This window comes from Hemicordylus capensis, chromosome 3 (assembly GCF_027244095.1).
Source record: "Hemicordylus capensis ecotype Gifberg chromosome 3, rHemCap1.1.pri, whole genome shotgun sequence".
Taxonomy (NCBI): domain Eukaryota; kingdom Metazoa; phylum Chordata; class Lepidosauria; order Squamata; family Cordylidae; genus Hemicordylus; species Hemicordylus capensis.
The window spans coordinates 94,665,658-94,686,033 of record NC_069659.1 but is presented as its reverse complement, the minus strand read 5'-3'; the positions used below and the strand labels follow the sequence as shown (position 1 = coordinate 94,686,033).

The 20,376-nt window shown below is 45.4% G+C and overlaps 1 protein-coding gene across 3 annotated transcripts in view; it reads right to left on the bottom strand.

The window, feature by feature from the left end:
• Window positions 1–20,376, bottom strand: part of LOC128351323 (interferon-induced GTP-binding protein Mx-like) — a 49,351-nt gene that overhangs the window by 26,646 nt on the left and 2,329 nt on the right. The window contains exons 2-7 of one of the 3 annotated variants that reach the window (XM_053310782.1): window positions 19,715–19,896; window positions 16,632–16,869; window positions 15,449–15,641; window positions 13,997–14,134; window positions 1,023–1,177; window positions 253–391 (exon numbers count right to left, since the gene is read on the bottom strand). In XM_053310782.1, the coding sequence (XP_053166757.1) occupies window positions 253–391; window positions 1,023–1,177; window positions 13,997–14,134; window positions 15,449–15,641; window positions 16,632–16,730 (724 nt within the window). In that variant the 5' untranslated portion in view covers window positions 16,731–16,869; window positions 19,715–19,896. Of the gene's footprint in view, window positions 1–252; window positions 392–1,022; window positions 1,178–13,996; window positions 14,135–15,448; window positions 15,642–16,631; window positions 16,946–19,714; window positions 20,337–20,376 lie in introns of those variants that run through there. The other 2 variants (XM_053310784.1, XM_053310783.1) reach the window with 2 other exon arrangements.

Below are 20,376 nucleotides of genomic sequence, written 5' to 3'. Positions count from 1 at the left end.
ATGTACACAATTTCTATTATACATTTAATTTTGTCATGGATTTAACTTGTAGTGACTTGTCCTCAGGACAGGGAACAGCAAAAATCCAAATAAGCAAATAAGAGATGGTAAAAACCTGGGTTCAATGCGGGCAGAGAGTTATTGAAGAATCCCTTAATTGATTCAAAACAAATAGAGTAATGAGAAATGGGAAACTGAAATCTAAAAACAGCCAACCTATTTAACAGTGCATGATGATAAAAAGCTCCTTACCAAGGGTTCTTTCTCCATCTGGGTCCACCTCCTGAGCCATTTTCAATGCTTCTGTCGTGGCAATATCCACATTGCTTGGAACCACCACTAAATTTATTGTCTCTTGCTTAGCAATGAATTTTTTAATCAGCCTTTTGATCTACAATAAAGCATAAGAAAGAACTGTTACCAAATCTGCAGCAAATTTCACTGTTTGACAAACTCCTATCAATAGTTGAGTGGGATGGAAAGATGTCTAGCCAAGGATAGATCCAGGGAAAGAGTCAATGTAGGAACAGTTCTATGGTAAAAAGCAAGGCTAGATTAGAGCTAGGAATACCAACATAGCAGGCAAACAGGATGAAGATCAGGAGACAGGCAGGTAAGGATGGAAAAGAGGCATGCAGCAGGCTCAAGGAGAAAGCTTTCCTTGAAAGTAAGGTATCATCAGATGTTCTAGAAAAGATTGTTGACTGTTCTTCCAGTAGCTTTCCTTCATGCTCACTGCTTGGAGGCTGGACCAATAAGAGTAAGGTATATGTGAAATAGGATCGAGATTAGCAGTAAGTCAAGGCAATGAAACAGGATGCCTTCTAAAGTAAGCAAAGGAACTTCATGCCAGAACACAACATAGAACCATTCACTCTTCCAGTATGCTGGAACAATTCTGAGAAGCTTGATCCCATGTCTTGCCAGAAAGCCTTTCAAATTAGCATAATTTACCCATGTGATCTTCACTGCTGTATCCTATTGGTTACCTAGCCATGTCCAAGACATTTTCAGTTCTTTACCTGATCTCCAATATCTTGTGGCTGATTACCCACAGCCACTCGTGCAATCCCTGGTAGATCTATCAGTGTCAAATCTGCAACCTCTGGAGAGCAGATTTCTAAAGTAATTAATTCTTGGCTAATGCCCACTCCTTCACCAGCCATTGAGTTTTGAGCTAGGAAAAAAAAAATACAAAAAAGCAAGGTTTAAACATTCAACATAAAAATTTCATTCAGAAATTTTACAGTACTGTCAAACACCTCTGGTAAGCTTTTGTTTCATAACATGAATGCCAAACATAATATTGTGCAAACAGTGCTAACTGAGTTATTAACAGCGCTATTATTTTCTCGATTTTCTGCACAAGTACCTCAAATAACACATGAAAATATGCACTTCAATCTTTGTTTCTTTTGGAGAACATCAACCATAACATGAAAAGTTGTTTTCATGAAAATGCCAAACGCATTGGTTTAGAAGACTTTGAATAATGCTTTTAAAACCAATGCTTTTAAACACCCACATGAAACCACTGGGTGAGGTCATCAGTGAATTTGGTGCTGGGTTTTATCAATATGCTGATGACAACCAAATCTATTTCTCCTTGTCATCAATATCAGGAAATGGCACTAGCCTCTTAAATGCCTGCCTACAGGCAGTAATGGGCTGGATGAGGGATAATTAACTGAAGCTGACTCCAAACAAGATGGAGGTACTCATTGTTGGGGGTCGTAAGATGGGATATAACCTCCTGTTCTGGATGAAATTACACTCGCCAAGAAAGAACAAGTTCGTAGCTTGGGAGTACTCTTGCCCCCAGGTCTCACCTTGGTGCCTCAGGTTGAGGCTGTGGCCAGGAACACTTTTTATTAAAAAACTCTAGCCATTCCTTAAGAAGAATGTCCTGAAAACAATGGTACACAGGCTGGTAATCTCCAGGTTGTACTACTGCAATGCTCTCTATACAAGGCTGCCTTTGTATGTAGGTTGGAAACTTCAGTTAGTCCAAAATGCAGGAGCTAGATTGGTCACTGGGGTATCCTAGAGAGATCACATTATGTGTGTTCTTAAGGAGTTGCACTGGCTGCTGATATGTTTCCAGGCAAAAGTACAAAGTGCTGGTTATTACCTTTAAAGCCCTGAATGGCTTAGGTCTGGATTACTCGAGAGACTTTCTCTACCATATCCCCACCGTTCATTAAGATCATCAGGAGGGGTTCATCTGGTGGCGACCTGGGATTGGGCCTTCTCAGTTGTTGCCCCTGGGTTGCCCCATGCACCCCCATGGATAGAAGAGGATTGTCTTTGGAGGCCATCAGGAGAGCCTTAAAAACCCATTTTAATATCTGGTTTTTAATATCTAGTTTTAATTGCAATTTTAATGCATTTTAATCTGGTTTAAATGTTTTTATTATTCTTCTTCTTAATAATAATTACATTTGTACACTGCCCCAAACTTTCGTCTCGGAGCGGTTAACAATAGTATAAAACAAGTTAAAATATATACAAAAACTTAAAACAATTTAACAATTTAAAAATCAACCATGAATTAAAACCTTAAAATTTTTGAAGAACAGAAAAGGCTTGGGTGAAGAGGTGGGTTTTCAAACGCTTTCTAAAAATTGTCAGAGATGGGGAGGATCGTATCTCAGCAGAGAGCGCATTCCACAGTCTCAGGGCAGCAACCAAGAAAGCCCGCCCCCATATGGCCACCAGCCGAGCTGGCGGCAACTGGAGACAGATCTCTCCGGATGACCTCAATGGGCGGTGGGGATCATAATGAAGAAGATGTTCTCTTAGATACCCAGGGCCTAAGCCATTTAGGGCTTTATAAGTTATGACAAGCACTTTGTATTTTGCCCAGAAACCTATTGGCAGCCAGTATAATTCTATCAACAAAGGAGTAATGTGGTCTCTCCAAGATGACCCAGACACCAACCTGGCCACCACATTCTGTACCAACTGAAGCTTCCGGACTACGTACAAAGGTAGCCCCACATAGAGTGCATTGGAGATGTCAAGTCTGGAGGTTAGCAACATATGTACCACTGTTCATCTCAAGGACGCAGCTGGCGTATCAGGCAAAGTTAACAGAAAGCACCCCTGGCCACCGCCTCAACCTGAGAAACTAGGGAGAGGTGTGGATCCAGAAGTACTACCAGACTGCGAACCTGTTCCTTTTGGGGAAGTGTGACCCCATCTAGAACAGGCAGATCAAAATAGTCTCTAGAGTTCTGACCCCGCACAATAAGTACCTCCGTCTTATCTGGATTCAGTTTCAGTTTATTCTCCCTCATCCAGCCCATTACTGCTTCCAGGCAAGCATTTTGGGAAGTTATGCCATCTCCTGAAGAAGTTGACATGGAGAAGTAGATTTGGGTGTTATCAGCATACTGATAACACCCCGCTCCAAATCCCCCGATGACCTCTCCCAGCGGTTTCATGTAGATGTTAAAGAGCATTGGAGAAAGTACGGAGCCTTGAGGGATACCATACTTAAGCTCAGATTCTGAAGAGCAACAGTCTCCAATCGACACCATCGGGAATCTGTCCGAGAGGTAGGAGCGAAACCACTGTAAAACAGTGCTCCCCATCCCCAACACCCTCAGACATTCCAGAAGGATACTATGGTCGATAGTATCGAAAGCTGCTGAGAAATCCAAAAGGACCAACAGAGTCACACTTCCTCTGTCAATTCTCAATTGGAGATCATCCATCAAGCCGACCAAGGCAGTCTCCACCCCATAACCTGCCTGAAAACCAGTTTGAAATGGGTCTAGATCAGGCCTGCACAACTCAAATGACCTGGCGGGCCAAAACCAACAGTGATTTGGTTCATGGGGGCCAAGGTCAATTCTTAGGGTGCTGATTATTACAGTAACACTTAATAATCAAACAAATTAAAGTGAAATGAATTAAAAATGAATTTAATTAATATTTAACTTTTGATGTTCTGGCAGGCCAAGACTGATTAAATTAATATGAAATAAGTTGAATTAGAATTCATTCTAATAATATAAATATTATACAATCTATACAAAATACATAATAAAATGCATTGTTCTTCCTTTCCACGTCTGCCAAATCATCACACATAACATGGAACACTTTTAAGGGGGGGAAAAAATGAAAAGCTCTTCTCATAATTTTGGAAAAGCAGGGAGAAGGGGAAAGGATGCAACAGGAGGCTTGGCAAGAAAGAGAGAATGGAGCAGTCTTGGTGGGTGAGAGAGAGAGAGAGAATGGAGCAGTCTTGGTGGGTGACAGAGAGAGAGAGAGAATGGAGCAATCTTGGTGAGAGAGAGTCCGTTTCCCGTTGTTCCAGAGGTCCCCATTCTCCTCCCGCCACTGAGGAAGTAGGTGACTCTTGGCATGGTTGACCATCCATGTTCCAATAGTGCCTGAAGAGTGTTGTTCACATCTGACCATGCAGTTGAGAGGGAAGGAGACAGAATCAAGACATCTAAATAGACAAATACCTAAACTCCCCTCAGCCAATGGTGGGCTAAGAGGGGGCCCATAATCTTTGTGAAGATCCTGGGCATTGAGGAGAGGCTGAATGGTAGGGCCCTGTACTGGTAATGAAGGCTTGCATATTTGAAGTGCAGAAGTGAGGCTCACTGGGTGAACTGACATGAGTAGGTACTCCATCCATCAGGTCTATGGAGGCCATGAAGTCAAAGTGATGGAGGGATTCTGCAATGGATCATAGGGTTTCCATCCAGAACTTTCTATGTTTGAAATATTTGTTTAAGTACAGTACAACTCTGGGGGAACTGTCCTTTTTGGGCACAGTGAACAAAATAAACACTTCTGCCCCTTTGGCACTTGTTCTATTGTGTTGATGGATTCCAGATGTTGAATTGCTCACAACAGACTGGCATGACTCTGGTGTTGGAAGGAAGCAGTCGGTGGGGAGGGAAGTTAGCTCTATTTTGTACCCATGTAACATGGTGTTGAGAATCCATTTGTTGGATATGTTGGCAATATATGTTCCATGATATGTTCCATGCAAGGAAGAAGTCTGAGAGGCAACCTCCCACACAGGGGAGTAGTGAGTCAGGATAGCTGCCTAGGCTTGAATTGGGTAGTAACCATGGTCGGTTTGGTTGTCTGTTGGTGTTGTTGTGTTGTCTGTTCCAGAAGGGGCATTGTGTTCTAGAGTCCCTATCCCAAGGTCTGTAGGTGTAACCAAAAGGGATGAAAAGGCTGGCAAGGCCTTCATGGCTGTTATCTGTTATCCCTGTGAGGGACTGAAGGAAGTGCCTTCCTCTTGTCTTTAAAAGCATCATCGCCAAAGAGTTTGGCTGCAGTGTAAGTTACTGCTGCCAGGTTTGTGCATGAGGCAGAATTTGCTTGCCAGTGTTTAAGCCATAGGTTTCTCATTGCCACCACCATAGAGGCCATGGAGTGCGAGGAGAAATGGATAGAGCCCAAGGTAGCATTGGCTATGAAAGCCTGTGCTTTTTCTATCTTTAGGAGAATTTGCTTTTGGTGATTACAATCTGTGGGAGGAGCCTGGAGCAGCACATCTACCCGAAGTAGGGATGTCCATCCTATGATGGTTGTGGCGGCAGAGGCATAAACCGATAGTGAAGCCACCTTGTGTCCTTTTTTTAGGGTCGACTCCATCAGTTTTTAATTATGATGTCAGAGGGAGAAGTCCCCATCTCGAGGGAGGATGGCACCAGACAACAGGGCCACCATGGCTATGTCGGTGGGTGAGCCTAAACCCTCGCTGAAGCTTCTTGAGTAAGACATTAAAACTCATTAACAAGAGGAGTTTGCTTTCTATTAGTTGCTGGTGTTTTCCATTCCTGTTTAACTGTGTCCAAAAAACAATCAGGGGAAGGGAAGGGAAGGTCACGTTTTGTTGTTTGGGCATTGGAAATACTAGGGTTTCCCTGGATGGTGAAAAGTGATCCTATGAGTTTGTTTGTTGGAGGCCGTGTATTGACAGCTTTGTGAAATGCATAAAATTATTTGGTGGAACAAGGTTAAAGGACTCGGAGAAGGGTTCAGAGATTTGGTTGTCTGACCATACCCCTTTCTCGCTAGAGTCCATGTCTACATCTGGGTTCTCTGTTCATGGGATGGGAGTGTCTGGGTTCTCTGGCTATCAGGATTTGCAACATCAAGGCTGGGTCCCGGGTTTTGAGGATCCAGATCAGGCCCCCTGGGATGCGGATCTGGATAGTCATACCCCAAAATGTCTGAGAAATGGGATGGAGAGCCTTGAAGCTCCCTGACTTTTTTCTTTTCTTTCTTTTTATTTCTGTGGGATTTCCTCTTAGATTTTTATTTTATTTTAGGAAAGTTGGATGAGGAAGGAAGAGGAGTTGTTCCTGGACCACTTTTTAGAGCTTGTTTGTGCTGCAAGACTGACTTATCAAGTATGCCCTGGAACCAAAGCCGCTAAGCTGTTGGTACTTCAGTGGAGAGAGAAAGTATAGGGGCTGTTGGTGGGGCAGGGTGATTGGGGAAAGCAGGAGGGGGTGGGCGAGATGGCCCAGATATCACTGGTTTTGGTGGTGAAAAGTACATTGGTACTCACCGTGAAGGTGTCTTCTGGCTGGTGTAGAAGAGGTCACCCAAGCTTGGGATTACATCCCCCCACATGCTCCAAAAGGCAGGAAGTAGTCATACTTGAAGATCCTTAACCCAGTGCATGTGGGCGGATCTCCTCAGTGCTTAAAACAGCTCAAGCTACGGAATGAAAACCACAGAAACACAACAGAGAATATACAACAATATACAAACAATAATGCAGAGAAAGACAGAAAAACTGTCCCCCTACAACCAGATCATCAGCTCCAGCCTAACACAACCCGGGTGGGCCTTGGGTGACCTCTTCTACACCAGCCAGAAGACACCTTCACAGTGAGTACCAATGTACCTTTCTCGGCTGGTGTAGGAGGTCACCCAAGCTTGGGACATACCACAGCACCAACCATGGGAAGGAAAATACCCAAGCTGGAGCTACTGACCCGGAAGGACCTGTTGCAGGACCCTCCGACCAAATGCCGCTCTGGCAGCTTCATGTTCATCCAACTTGTAACGCCTTGAAAATGTAAAAGGCGATGACCAAGTAGCCGCCTTGCAAATCTCTTCATGGGACGCCGGTGAAGATAACACAGCGTAAGTGGCTGCCGATGTAGTTGAGTGTGCTGTAATCTGGCCAGGCACCGAAAGTCTCTGGGCTTCATACAACATCGTAATGCGTGAACGGACCCATTGAGCAATAATGGCTGAAGAGACCTTGCATCCCATCTTAGAAGCCTTAAAGGCCACAAAAAGAGCATCTGACTTCCGAAAAGCCTGCATCCGGTGCCACTCCTTCTCTGCAGGGTGACGAGCATCCGGACAAAAAGAAGGTAATTAAATGTCCGCCTCACTATTAAACTGAGACTTTACCTTTGGGATAAACGAAGGATCCGGGATAAGTCTCACAGAGTCCTTAGAGAAAATATACAAATTACTCTTAACTGACAGAGCCTGCGATTCAGAAACCTTCCTGGCTGATGTTACAGCTACTAAAAAGGCCACCTTCCAGGACAGAATCTGCAATGATACAGATCAAAGTGGTTCAAATGGCGGAAACTGCAGACCCCACAACACAATATGCAAATCCCATGATGGAAAACGATGGCAGACCAGTGGAGACAACAAAGCTGCCCCCCTCAAGAACTTGCGTAGAAGAGGGTGCCACGCCTGAACAAACGCTGATGAGGAAACAACATCTGGATCAAGCACGCCGCCCGGCATTTAAGCGTGTTGGGTTTCAGACCAAGCGCAAGGCCATCCTGAAGAAAACCTAGTAATCCCCTCCACCTGCACTTGTCCAGCTTTGCTGTCCAGCGCGAAAAACTACGCCAAGTCGATTGGTAAATCTTGTTGGCTGAACACTTTCTAGACACAAGGATGGTAAATCGGACCTTGACACAGCAGAACTGGATGGTCTGGCAAACTGAGTGGATGACCTACGGTCAAGTCGACGATCTCGGAAAACCAAGGCCCTCTGGGCCAAAAAGACGCAATCAATATCAGGGATGCCCGGGAACCCCGCAGCTTCCTGAGGCAACAGGAGAGCAGCGGCACTGGAGGAAATGCATACAGCAGACACGGAGGCCATGGCACCGATAGCACATCCGTCTCTTCTGCCCCCAACATCGGGAAACGTGAGTAAAACCTGTGAATCTTGGCATTCTGAGGGTATGCAGACAAGTCTAACTGGGGACACCCCAGCCGCTCTGTCAGCCACCTAAATACTTGAGGGTGCAGGCCCCATTCTGCCGGCTGGATCTCTTGCTGTCTTAGCCAATCTGCCTGAACACTGGAAATTCTGTTTACATGATGGCCCAGAATGTTTATTAAGTTGTTCTGTACACATTAAGATGTTCCTTCCCTTCACCAAGGGCGTGAAGGCTCTTAGGGCCAGAAAGACAGCCTGCAGCTCGAGCCAGTTTATGCTATGGAGTAACTCCTCCACTGACCAAAGCCCCTGGGCAGAACTGTTCCAACAGTGTGCCCCCCAGCCCTATAGGCTGGCGTCCGTCGTGACCATCACACTCTCGGGTTCTATGAACAGCTTGCCCTTGTCTAGGTTCCCCGGGCTGCCCAACGAATCGACTCGCGAAGAGACACCTAGAGAGAAATGTTCTTGTCACGTTTGAGGGCAATCCTGTGCTGGTAAGGGAAGAAAGCCCACTGTAACTGGCATAGATGAAAACCTCGCCCAAGGCACTGAGTCCATAGCTACCACCATGAGACCCAACAAACTTGCTAGATTGAGAAGGCTGGCCCACAGTCTCGAAGCAATCACACGAGCCAGTGACGATAATACCTCCATCTGATCCTGTGGCAGAAACAGTTTGCCTACTGAGGTGTCCATTACCATGCCCAAATGACGAAGGCTCTGTGTGGGCATCAGGTGACTCTTGCCCACATTTATCAGAAACCCATGGGCACGTAACACAGACACTGGACAAAGCCTACTGAACTGCCCCTTCTTGAGCAAGTTGTTGAGGTAACAATACAGGTGGACCCCCTCAGTGCATAACGTGGCCACTAGCAGACTAGAACCTTCGTAAAAACTCAGGTGGCTGATGAGAGACCAAACGGAAGGGCTCTGTACTGATAATGCCTCCCCATGTAGCAGAAGCGGAGTATATGTTGACTGAGTGGATGAATGGGGATGTGTAAATAGGCCTCCTGGAGATCTATTGAAGCCATGTAGTCCCCCATCTGCAATGCCTCTGAGATGGTACAAAGGGTTTCCATCCTGAACCTCCTTTTTATCACAAAGCGGTTGACTGGGCGTAAATTGAGAACTGCCCTGGCCGATCCATCCTTTTTTGGCACCATAAAAATCACAGAATAGATGCCTTTGCCTCTCTGAAGAGGTGGGACCTCCTCTATGGCCCCTATAGCCACCAGATACTGAATGGCCATGGACAACCCCTTGTACTTTACCGGTTTCCCGGATCTAGGGGCAAGGAGGAATCTGTTTCCTGGGGGGCTGGCCAGCTCCACTTCGTACCCGTGTAGGCTAATGGAGAGAACCCACCTGTCGATGGATTCTTTCCAAACGGGCCAAATGGCGGACCCCCACTTTGCCTGAGTGGGAGTCAGGACTGCTGCTTGGGGCCCCGCTGCTGGTTTCCGAAAGACTGATGGTTCTGCTGAGTGAACCCTTGCCTGCCTTGGCCTCTGGATCTGTTCCACTGCGATCAAAAAGGCCTAAAAGGCTGCCTCTGACAAACTGAGGTCTAAACGCCCTGAAGGTTTGCGTCGGTCTACGATTAAAACTCTTGTCCTCCTTCCTAGGGGCTGATGGCAGAGCCCTGCAGTCATCCTTAGTTTCAATTAGGAGCTCTTTCAGGGCCTCATCCCCAATTAGCTTCCCCCCCCAGCATAGGGAACAGCAGCTAATTTAGCCCTAGACACATTATCAACTTCCAAAATTTTAGCCATGTGTTGCGTCTTGCCAGGACACCTGCACTGACCGCACGTGGCGAGAACTGAACACTGTCCAGAGTCACATCCGCTGAAAAGGCAGCTGCCCTCTGCAGATGAGGTAGCTTACACCGCATCTTAGATTGATCAGTGGGTGGGTCATTGAGTAACTCGCTGGTCCACAAGACCGATGCTCTAGACACCAAGGACGCAGTGGTGTCAGCTCTGATGGCCACTGCTCAAGCCTCGTGGGCCCTGCGCAGTGCAGATTCTGCTTTTCTGATTCCTGGCTCCTTAAAAGAGGAGTCCCCATCCTTGGGTACCCTATGCTACTAAGTAGGGCCCCGAAGTGAGCATCCGTAAGTGGCACCTTCAGCAAGTCCAGAGTCTCCTCCTCAAAGTTGTACAATTTGCAAGCCAATGCCAACATATGCCTTGGGAGTTGCAATAGCCACCCATTCCTCTTTGATGGTATTAGTAAAGCCCTCAGGTATCACTGATTTAATCTGTGGTACCTTAGCCTTAGACAGCACCAAGGAGCCCTTGGACACAGGAGAGATCTGTTCCTCTGTAACTGGGTACAGATCAAGCGCAGCAATAGCCTGGTTAATTAGTGGCTGAAAATCCACCATAAGAGAGAGCCTCTGACTGTGTAGGTTTGCTGCAGAGTCCTCAATAACCTCCTCCTCTTCCGAGGAGGAGGGCCCCTTGTCTGGGTTGCCCAGCAATGTTTCTGACCCACTGACCCTGGGTCACAATAAATCTGGGGAGTCCTCTCCTGACTCGTCTGAAGGCCTCCCCCTACCCAAGGGCACAGAGTCCTAGCATATAGCCACCCTGGGCTGCTTAGCGGGCACCGTCTCCTCCTGAGAGTCTGAGGACGACACATGGATCACAGCCTGCCTTGCAATGCCTTGCAGGCTTCTGCGCTTTAAGCGCCGCTGCCAGTGAGACCTGAACGGCCTCCTGAATCCAGCCCTTTACAGAGGCAGCATCAGGGGGAACCCCCACATTCCTTGTAGGAGTAGGCCCTGAGGTAGGGGCCACATAGGGGGCATCTGCACTCACCTCCTCCCCCCCGAGCAAGTCCCGATCTTACCGGGGGGAGCTGCTCATGGCATTCTGGGTGCTCCGACGCCCCATCCACGGGCTCAGCACCGCCTGCCTCATCATCCTGCACGTCTTCCCCGTCTGATTCCGACAGGCTCTGGGGCGGCCACTCCTGGTGACGTTCCTTTCGGCGCGGCCCCAATACTCGCTGAGGCAGTCCTCCTCCTGCACGCCCAACTGCTAGGAAAGGGAGTTTGGGGGGGGGGGTGAGGCCAAATATCACAGGCTTACCTTGCTCGCGCTGCCGGGCGAAAGCTCTCTCACCAACGGGGCCTCCTTGTCAGGAATCCTCCGATTCTGGTGCCGCCACCTACATTCTGCTACGGTGGATTGCTGGTGGCATGAATTGCGCCCAGTCTCCTCACTGGTATCTGGCGACAGAGAGGACTGCTGTGGCCTACAGGCACCAGCGAGGTCATCTGATACATCTGCCATTTTCCTTACAGGATTTGCGCAGTCCCGAGTTTTTGGCGGGAACAGGCGCTGATGGGCGGATCTCTCCCTAATGGCCAGGAGTCCGAAGGTCTTCTTAATGGACATCGGCCAAAAGGTCGGCAAGAGGTGAGGAGAGGTAACGAATAACAGAACGGACAGTAGAAGAAAAGACATGAAATAAATAAATATAAATATAAATATAAATATAAATATATATATATATATATATATATATATAAATAAATTTAAAATTATTATTATTTTCTTTTTTCTTTAGTAACTAGAGAAAACTAATAGTAGTAGAATACCAGGTGAAGAATAGATTGGAAATAGTCAAAAATAATAGGAATATAAGCAGAAGAAAAGAAGAGGCCTAGTTAACAAGGCCAAAGCCAGCGAGCTGTAATGCGAGCCTTCTGGAGCAAAGGCAGGAAGTAGAACTGAGGAGATCCGCCCACATGCACTGGGTTAAGGATCTTCAAGTATGACTACTTCCTGCCTTTTGGAGCATGTGGGGGGATGTAATCCCGAGCTTGAGTGACCTCCTACACCAGCCGAGAAGCAGACATTTTGTTGTCCAACTCCCACCCTGGGAACACTGGTTGCATCAGGTGAGCTGGATTCCCTGGTCCAACCATTGTCTGGTTGTCCTGGGTCTTTTTCACAAGCTCTCCCCAATGACAGTGGGCATGGGGCAGCATTGGCATCAGAGGAGTACACCCACTGGGGGGCCTTGTTGCCTGTCCAGTCGGGGGTTGGGACCTCAAGCGGCAGGCCTGTGGACAGCAAAGCCAATGGTTTAGGCACTGATGGAGGAGGTGAGGCGCTTGGCATGGCCATTTGTGAGGCCGTGTGCTGAGCAGAGCAAGGCCCTGCATCCCCGCCACTGTGTTGAGAGGCCGTGGTGGAGGTGAGAGGTCCAGAGACGTGCCAAGGTCTGTAGGGACCAGTGGAGAGAAGGCTGGTTGTGCTTGGTCCCAGGCAGATAAGCAGATGGGCCTGACAGGCCTTCCCAGGGATCCATGTTGCTGTTGGAAGTGAAGGACTATGTGCTGTCTCTTGCCTTAATGACAGTGGAGGACAGACTAGTGAGTTAGAGGGCTAGAGGGTCAAGACATTGGTCATCCCTTCTCTACTGCTCTGACACTATCCCTTTGATATGTAGATTGCTAAACTCAGGGACTTCCTTCCTTCCTGCCACTTCCTCCTCCCTCTTCCTCTCCATTCCTTCTTCTTCCCTACCTTCTACCTTGCAACATGCAAGCTCCTCTCCCCTGCACCATGTGTGCAGAGATGAAGAATCCATCTGCATCCAGCTAGATAGATAAGAGATCCTACCTTTTCACTTTCCTATCTAGAATGGAGTTCTCTAATAAATACCATTTATATTGATTTGAAACTATGAACTGGCTCCAAGTTACTTTACTCTCAGCATACACACATGCCTAATTAAATTCCGCTGTGTTGTGCCTCTGTGCACTCTGCTATAATGAAAAGGGGTTTCTCCTACCAGAGAGAATTCCCAACAGTTGCTACCTCCGGCGGAAAGCAGCAGCAAGGACCTGCTGGTCGGAGTACTTGCAGCTGTAGAGCAGACTGACACTGCTTGTTGAGAGGGTCTCCTCGGAGAAGGAGGGACGTCTTCTTCCCTTTTGGGAGGACAACATTCTTAATTCTACCTGACATCTGGGCCATGGAAGGCCGAGAGACAGAAGAGAACAAAGATAGGAAGTTGGGATTTTGTTTTGTTTTTAAAAGAGAAGAAAATGATAAATAACTGGTAAAGAAGGATGAAGTAAAGAGCAGGATGAGAAATTTAGGCTTGGCTAGGAGATAAAAGAAAAGGCTGTCTCTGGAGCAGGATGCAGGACTAGAAGAACTGGGTGAGGTTCTCCTTCCCAGGCTCTTAAAACATCTCTTAATGTATAGTACTGCCAACTGGAGCATTTGGGAAGGATAACCCACAGGACATGCCCTCATCCACGTATCCACAGTTTCAGGATGGCCAGAAATGACCCTGATGGTCATTTCCAGCTGCCATTTTGTGAAGAGGAGCCATTTTGTGACTCATTTGGTCAAAATATTATTTCTCCCCCCCCCCTTATTTTTTGTGAGGGAAATGGAAATTTGGGACTTGTAGGGGGCATTCTTGGACAAATGGACACCCAGAGCACAGCAGGGCACTTTCTTTGTTTTGGGGCCAATTTTACCACCTCCAGGTAACCCCCCGCCCCAATCCCATTGACTTTAACGTTCTGTTATCTGCAGTTCCATTATCCATGGTTGTATTGGAGAATGGAACCCCCATGGATAGCACGTTTCACCTGTAAATAAACCAGTGTTATAACTCAGCATAAGGTAGCTTCATATTGTTATATGTGATTATACTATCACTTGGTTGAAGAAAATATCCTTCCTGACAGATGAGTATTAAGAATGAAATATCACTTCTAAAAGTATCAGGACTTATTACAGTGGAATCAACAATGCTCACCTTTTCGTATTTCCTTTTCCACTTCCAAAGGATTTTGGAGTTCCTCAATTATATCTTGGTAACTAATTTTCCCTTTCCATTCCTGGTCATGACGTGTTTTTTTCAGTTTGAGTGCTAGGGGACACCTGGTGACAATACCTATTTATAAGGAGACCAATGACATTAAAACCATAGACATCACATTTAGACATGCTGCAGAACTTTCCCAATGATGGCTTAAAACTGGTACAATCCCATGGATTGATATAACAGTTCACGGGCTAGTGATGTAAGCCCCCAAAATGGACCTTCTGACTATTCCGAGTATGTTGCTAGTATATGCAGCTCTCATTAACAAAAACCACTAAATAATTTAAGAAAGGATACCATTTTGCTGATAAGACTACACAACCTTTAAAAAAGATCTCTTGAATGTCTCACCCATTACTAAGTGAAAGCATTGCCTTTAAATTTTATTCATATCAAATTTGTGGTAACAAGATAATGCAGGCAAAAAAATACCACAGTGAATGAGGTAAGTCAAAACATCACTGGAAGATAAAAATAAGGCCTTTCTTACAATAAGATTTAAATGAAAATCACTGGAATTGTCAGACCTCCACTACTTCACTATGGTCTAGTGAAATCTCATACAGGTGAAACTCGGAAAATTAGAATATCGTGCAAAAGTCCATTAATTTCAGTAATGCAAATTAAAAGGTGAAACTGATATATGAGACAGACGCATTACATGCAAAGCGAGATAAGTCAAGCCTTAATTTGTTATAATTGTGATGATCATGGCGTACAGCTCATGAAAACCCCAAATCCACAATCTCAGAAAATTAGAATATTACATGGAACCAAGAAGACAAGGATTGAAGAATAGAACAATATCGGACCTCTGAAAAGTATAAGCATGCATATGTATTCAGTACTTGGTTTGGGCCCCTTTTGCAGCAATTACTGCCTCAGTGCGGCGTGGCATGGATGCTATCAGCCTGTGGCACTGATGAGGTGTTATGGAAGACCAGGATGCTTCATTAGCGGCCTTCAGCTCTTCTGCATTGTTTGGTCTCATGTCTCTCATCCTTCTCTTGGCAATGCCCCATAGATTCTCTATGGGGTCAGGTCAGGCGAGTTTGCTGGCCAATCAAGCACAGTACACTGTATACTTTTCAGAGGTCCGATATTGTTCTATTCTACAATCCTTGTCTTCTTGGTTCCATGTAATATTCTAATTTTCTGGGATTGTGGATTTGGGGTTTTCATGAGCTATACGCCATGATCATCACAATTATAACAAATTAAGGCTTGACTTATCTCACTTTGCATGTAATGCATCTGTCTCATATATCAGTTTCACCTTTTAATTTGCATTACTGAAATTAATGGACTTTTGCACGATATTCTAATTTTCCGAGTTTCACCTGTAGATCTACTAAGGGAAAAGCTGAGAGAGGAAATTCTCACCACTGCCCCTAGGAAGAGCAACTCCAGACAATGCTTCTAGAACAGAGCTTTTCCCAGAGCTCTGATCTCCAATCACAGCAATTGCTGGCAATGCCAGGTCCTTTTCCACTCCAAGGGCTCTCAGAGAATCAATGAGATCGATACATGGACGGATCTTCTCTTCGTACTGGTTGTACAAAGTATTTTCTGTTTTCTGTTAAAAAACATTTCAAGATAAAAACATAATCTTAATAAATCTGCAACCTAAATAACAACCTAAAGGCTTCTAACCTTAGAGAAATTTATATTTTGAAGGGTCAGCAGTGATTGTCAGGGTGTTTTGTTACATGGATATAGCATTTAGTGCCTGGGCTACTTACAATTGAACATCCGTATTTATTTGTTTCCTTCATGAAACAACGTGGCTTCTGATATGACCATTTGCAAGCTGAAGACCTTCAAGGCCCAAATGTTGGAACCAGATGCCCACAAACCTGGCTCTTATGACAGACCAGCTCAGGGCAGCCTGCTGCCCACTTTCCACAGCATTGTAAGAATGCGAGGGACTCAAGGGCTTATGTAATCCAGTGATCTTCATTGTAAGGCCAAACTGGGTTCGCTGCAAACCGGGTTGGTTCATTTGCAAACTGGACTGGCCTTAAATAAAATAAAAAGGCAACCAGTCCACGATCGAACCGGATCAGAGCCTGTCTATGGTGGCTATCATTTTGTCTGGAAAACAGAGTGTCTAGTTTTGGTTGCAAAAATAAAGACACTAAAAAAACAAAGATCATTTGTGTATGCCATAATTCTGCATAAAAGGTGCAAAATGTGACACTGGGCATAGAATTCAACTTTCATGTTTTCAAAAAGCAAGTTTCTAGCTCTTATGACTAGAAGCCTACAATTGAAAGTGTGTGGGAAATATCTACTATAATCTCCAAAGTCAGAAGAATGGCCAAGTAAGATTTCTAGCAGTCAGCTACCTAGCTGTCTCCAGAACTTACACAGAATAAATTATGCAAAAAACAGGTCACAGAATCCAGCTTTTCTTGATATAGAGGTGTTTGTGCGTGCATGCATGAAAAGTACGTACACAACCTTGAATAAAATCTCGGCTCTGAACTGTAGTGGATCAGTATAGTATCAGTTTAGTAAAGTATATCACCGTTTTCCCTTGATAAGTTCAAGATATCCAACTTACCTTATTTCGTACATCCAGGTGATTTATAGCCGTCCCTTGTCCCAGAGCTGAGATGAGTCCAGAACTCTCATTGTCTGGTGGATTGGGTGCGCTTGGCATAATTTAGCTTCTTCAGATACTGATAGAGGTGTATGTCCAAATCCCAGTTGGGCTGTTTGCTCAAAAAGCTACCTCAACGTCAGTGGAGTAGCCTTTTCTTCAGGAGAGTGTTTAGTCAAAACCTGCTTTTGGCTGCGTCCTGTCAATGGAGCACAATGGCAATGATTCTTTTTTACTGATTCTGAAATGATACACCCGTCTGGGTACGGTTATTTCTGCAATGACAATAATAAGGTAACTATTATTCAAGTATAACACAAAACTGTGCTATGGATTGAAGAACTGTGGTGTGCACGATTGGGTAAAATTGGGGCAGGGTTACGGATAAACCTGGAATGGCACTGGGACTGTTGGAGATGATACCAGAGGGGCTTTGCTGATGTTAAGAAACTGGAAGCAAGAAATATATGAGGAGGATTGTCCTCACAGTTGTTACACAGAACCCTAGAGTTGGAAGGGAAAGTCCAATATAAGTAGCAGGCCAGTATAAGTCCGATATAAGTAGCACCCCCTGCTAGATGTATCAAATCCAGAGCTGGAGCATCCCCAACCACTGTTCCCTCTAAGGTGTGCACATGCTCACAAGTTTTTGGATGTCTGCTCAGTTCAATTTAGATCCCACTCAGGTTGAATCGGGAAGGCCCCACTCTGAAGGCATGTGCACACACACTGCCTTGATACTGCCACCCAGAACAAAACTCATTCCGTACAGAGATGAAAAAAATTAGAGGGACCACTGTCCCCAACAGATGGCTGCCCAGCCTCTGCTTGAAGACCTCCAGCAAGGGAGGCTCCATCCCAGGTAATTGGTTATTTGGTTGAACTGCTCTTACCACTAAGAGGTTTATCCTAATGTTCAAAGCAAGATCGACCCTCCTGTGAGTTAAGCCCATTAGATCTAGACCTGTCTTCTGGGAAAGTAGGAAAAGTTATCTCCTATGGAACAGCCCTTCTGGTTGGTATTTGAAGATCATCACATCCTCATGTTCTGTCTACTCTTATCCAGGTTAAACACACTTGTTTCTTCAACTTTTCCTTATACGACTTATTTGCCAAGTCCCTGCCCATCCTCATGACGCTCCTCTGAAGGAACCTATTCCAATTTCTTTACATGGTTCTTGGTGTGATGCCCAGTACTGGACACAGTGCTGTACTACAGCTGAGTTCTGACTAGTGTGGAATGAGGCAGAAATATTACTTTTTGTGACTTGGCAATAATGGCTAGCATCTTGAGTAAGTTACTTGAGCAAGTTCCAGTGAAATTAAAAATACCTGTCTTTATTTCAATTAGACTTGAGGTGAAAAACAGTATTTGATTGCATTTGTATACCACCACTCAGTTAATCTCATGGCAGCTTACAACAAAATATAAGCAATTAAAACAACTGGGATGTCAGCCAGTGGTTCTATTAATGCAGTCTAAAATTGCAGCTGCATCACACTGCTGCTTCATGTTCAGTTTGTCATCCACTGTAATCCCGAGATCCTTTTCACGTGCCAAGTCAATAATCCCCTCCCTCATTGTACTTTTTTTTTTTGGCGCAAGTGCAGAATTTTGCATTTTTAGTTTCAGCCCAGTTTCCCCTTCTGTCATGGTCATTTTGAATTGTATGCCTGTCTTCTGAGGGTTAACTATCCCTCCCAGTTTTTGTATCATCTGAAGATCTGATGAGGATTCCTAACACCCCATCATCTAAGTAAATATTATATATATATTAACGAGTGCTAGGCCCAGGGCAGAGCCCTGGTGGCTCCCATTCAAAATCTCCCTACAGTCTGATGACGAGCCATTCACGAGCAATGCCTGGAGTGTCAGTTTTCATCTAGTTCTGAATCCACCTGATGGCATGATCATCTAACCCACATTTAATCAGTTTGCTAGCCAAAATATGAGGAACTCTGTTAAATGCTTTTCTGAAAGCAAGATAAATTACACCCACAGCATCCCATCATCCACTTAGCGGCTGCTAGCCCAGTCAGAAAAAGATTAGTCTGGCAGGATTATTTTTGACAAATCCGTGCTGGCTTTCTACTAAATACTGAACATTATGAAGATGCTTACAGACTCTTGATGCATAACAGAAGCAAGCAGGTGCTCTTCCCAGAGTGGATCCATCCCCAATGGGAATATCGTACAGTGCTCAAACATATCTCCTATTCACATGCAAACCAGGGCAGACGCTGCTTAGCAAAGGGGACAATTCATACTTGCTACCACAAGACCTTAAGTGGCACAGCAGGGAAATGCTTGACTAACTAGCAGAAGGTTGCCAGTTTGAATCCCTGCTGGTACTATATAGGAAGATGCTGAAAGGCATCAATAGTAAAATCCTCCTGTATTCTACCAAAGATTACCACAGGGCTCTGTGGGCACCAGGAGTCGAAATCGACTTGACGGCATACTTTACCACAAGACCACCTCTGGCATGCCAGATCTCCACGTATAACATTAGGCTGGAGCACCTGTCCCGTGGAGCTAGTAGTAAGAGTCTGTTTGCTATTGCAAGCAACACTGCCGCCAAGTTATTAATCCTTTTACGCAGGGAAGCCCCTAGTCATTGGGTTATACTCTGGGAAAACAGCTGGTGCACTACACACACACCCCAAATCCTAGCCACATATAGCATGTAAATGAGCTTGGTAACAAAAATATTATTATTTTTACATTTATATCCCGCTCTTCCTCCAAAGAGCCCAGAGCGGTGTACTCCATACTTGAGTTTCTCTTTCACAACAACCCTGTGAAGTAGGATATTCACTTGAAACGATTTGCTTGCAGCGTCCATCCCTCACACCCGTTAGCATCCGTTGGAAATGAGTTGCTGAAGTTGCCGGGTTCCCTTAAACGCCGAGATGATGATAATTCGTCCTCCTCTTACTAGCTTTAAAAACCCCATGAAGTCTAGAGAGCTTTGCATAGAGCAGATAAACATATAAACGCAGTTATCTCAAACTGCGAGAAAAGGAAAGGGAGAAGTTCTTACCTCCTTCGGGTCCTGAGCGAATAACGAGTACTAGTAGTCCTCCTCGTCCCAGTGCCTTCTCGACTTGAGCTCTTGCTTCGCTCAGGAAGCAAAGAAAACGAAACTCAAGAGAAGAGATGGGTAGATTCCCAGAATCTCTCCGGCTCTTGAAGGGATGCTGCAGTGTCGCTAGCTCCACCCACCTCCGGAATGAAAAATCAGGAAAACGAAACTTAGAAAGCAGCCTTGTGTTTTTCCTTCACCATACAGAGAGACCTGGTTAAGAACGGGGGGCGGGTTCTTTGGAGGGTGAAACCATGAGCCTCTCCAGAGTGCTGTGCTTCTCTAAACACTACGTTCGTTTCTTGTAGCTGGATTGACTCCACACCCCCACCGCACTATTTTGTATTTTGTTAGCACGTAGAATTCTAGCATACAAAGTGGTTCTCAATGCTCCCTTTTGTTATGGTGATATATAGTCATAAGCTCCATCGTGGGCACGCCCAAGTATGATATGATTGCACTACCCCTGCCTGCTTGGCTGCACTGAGGTATGTTCTCTGAATGAAAACGGCAGTGCGAGACCTTTCCAGGTTGCTTGACAAGAACTTTTCGGGCAACCAGTAAAAACAAAAATGCTACTTGATTTCAATTTCAAGGATGGGGCGGGGCCTGTAGCCTAG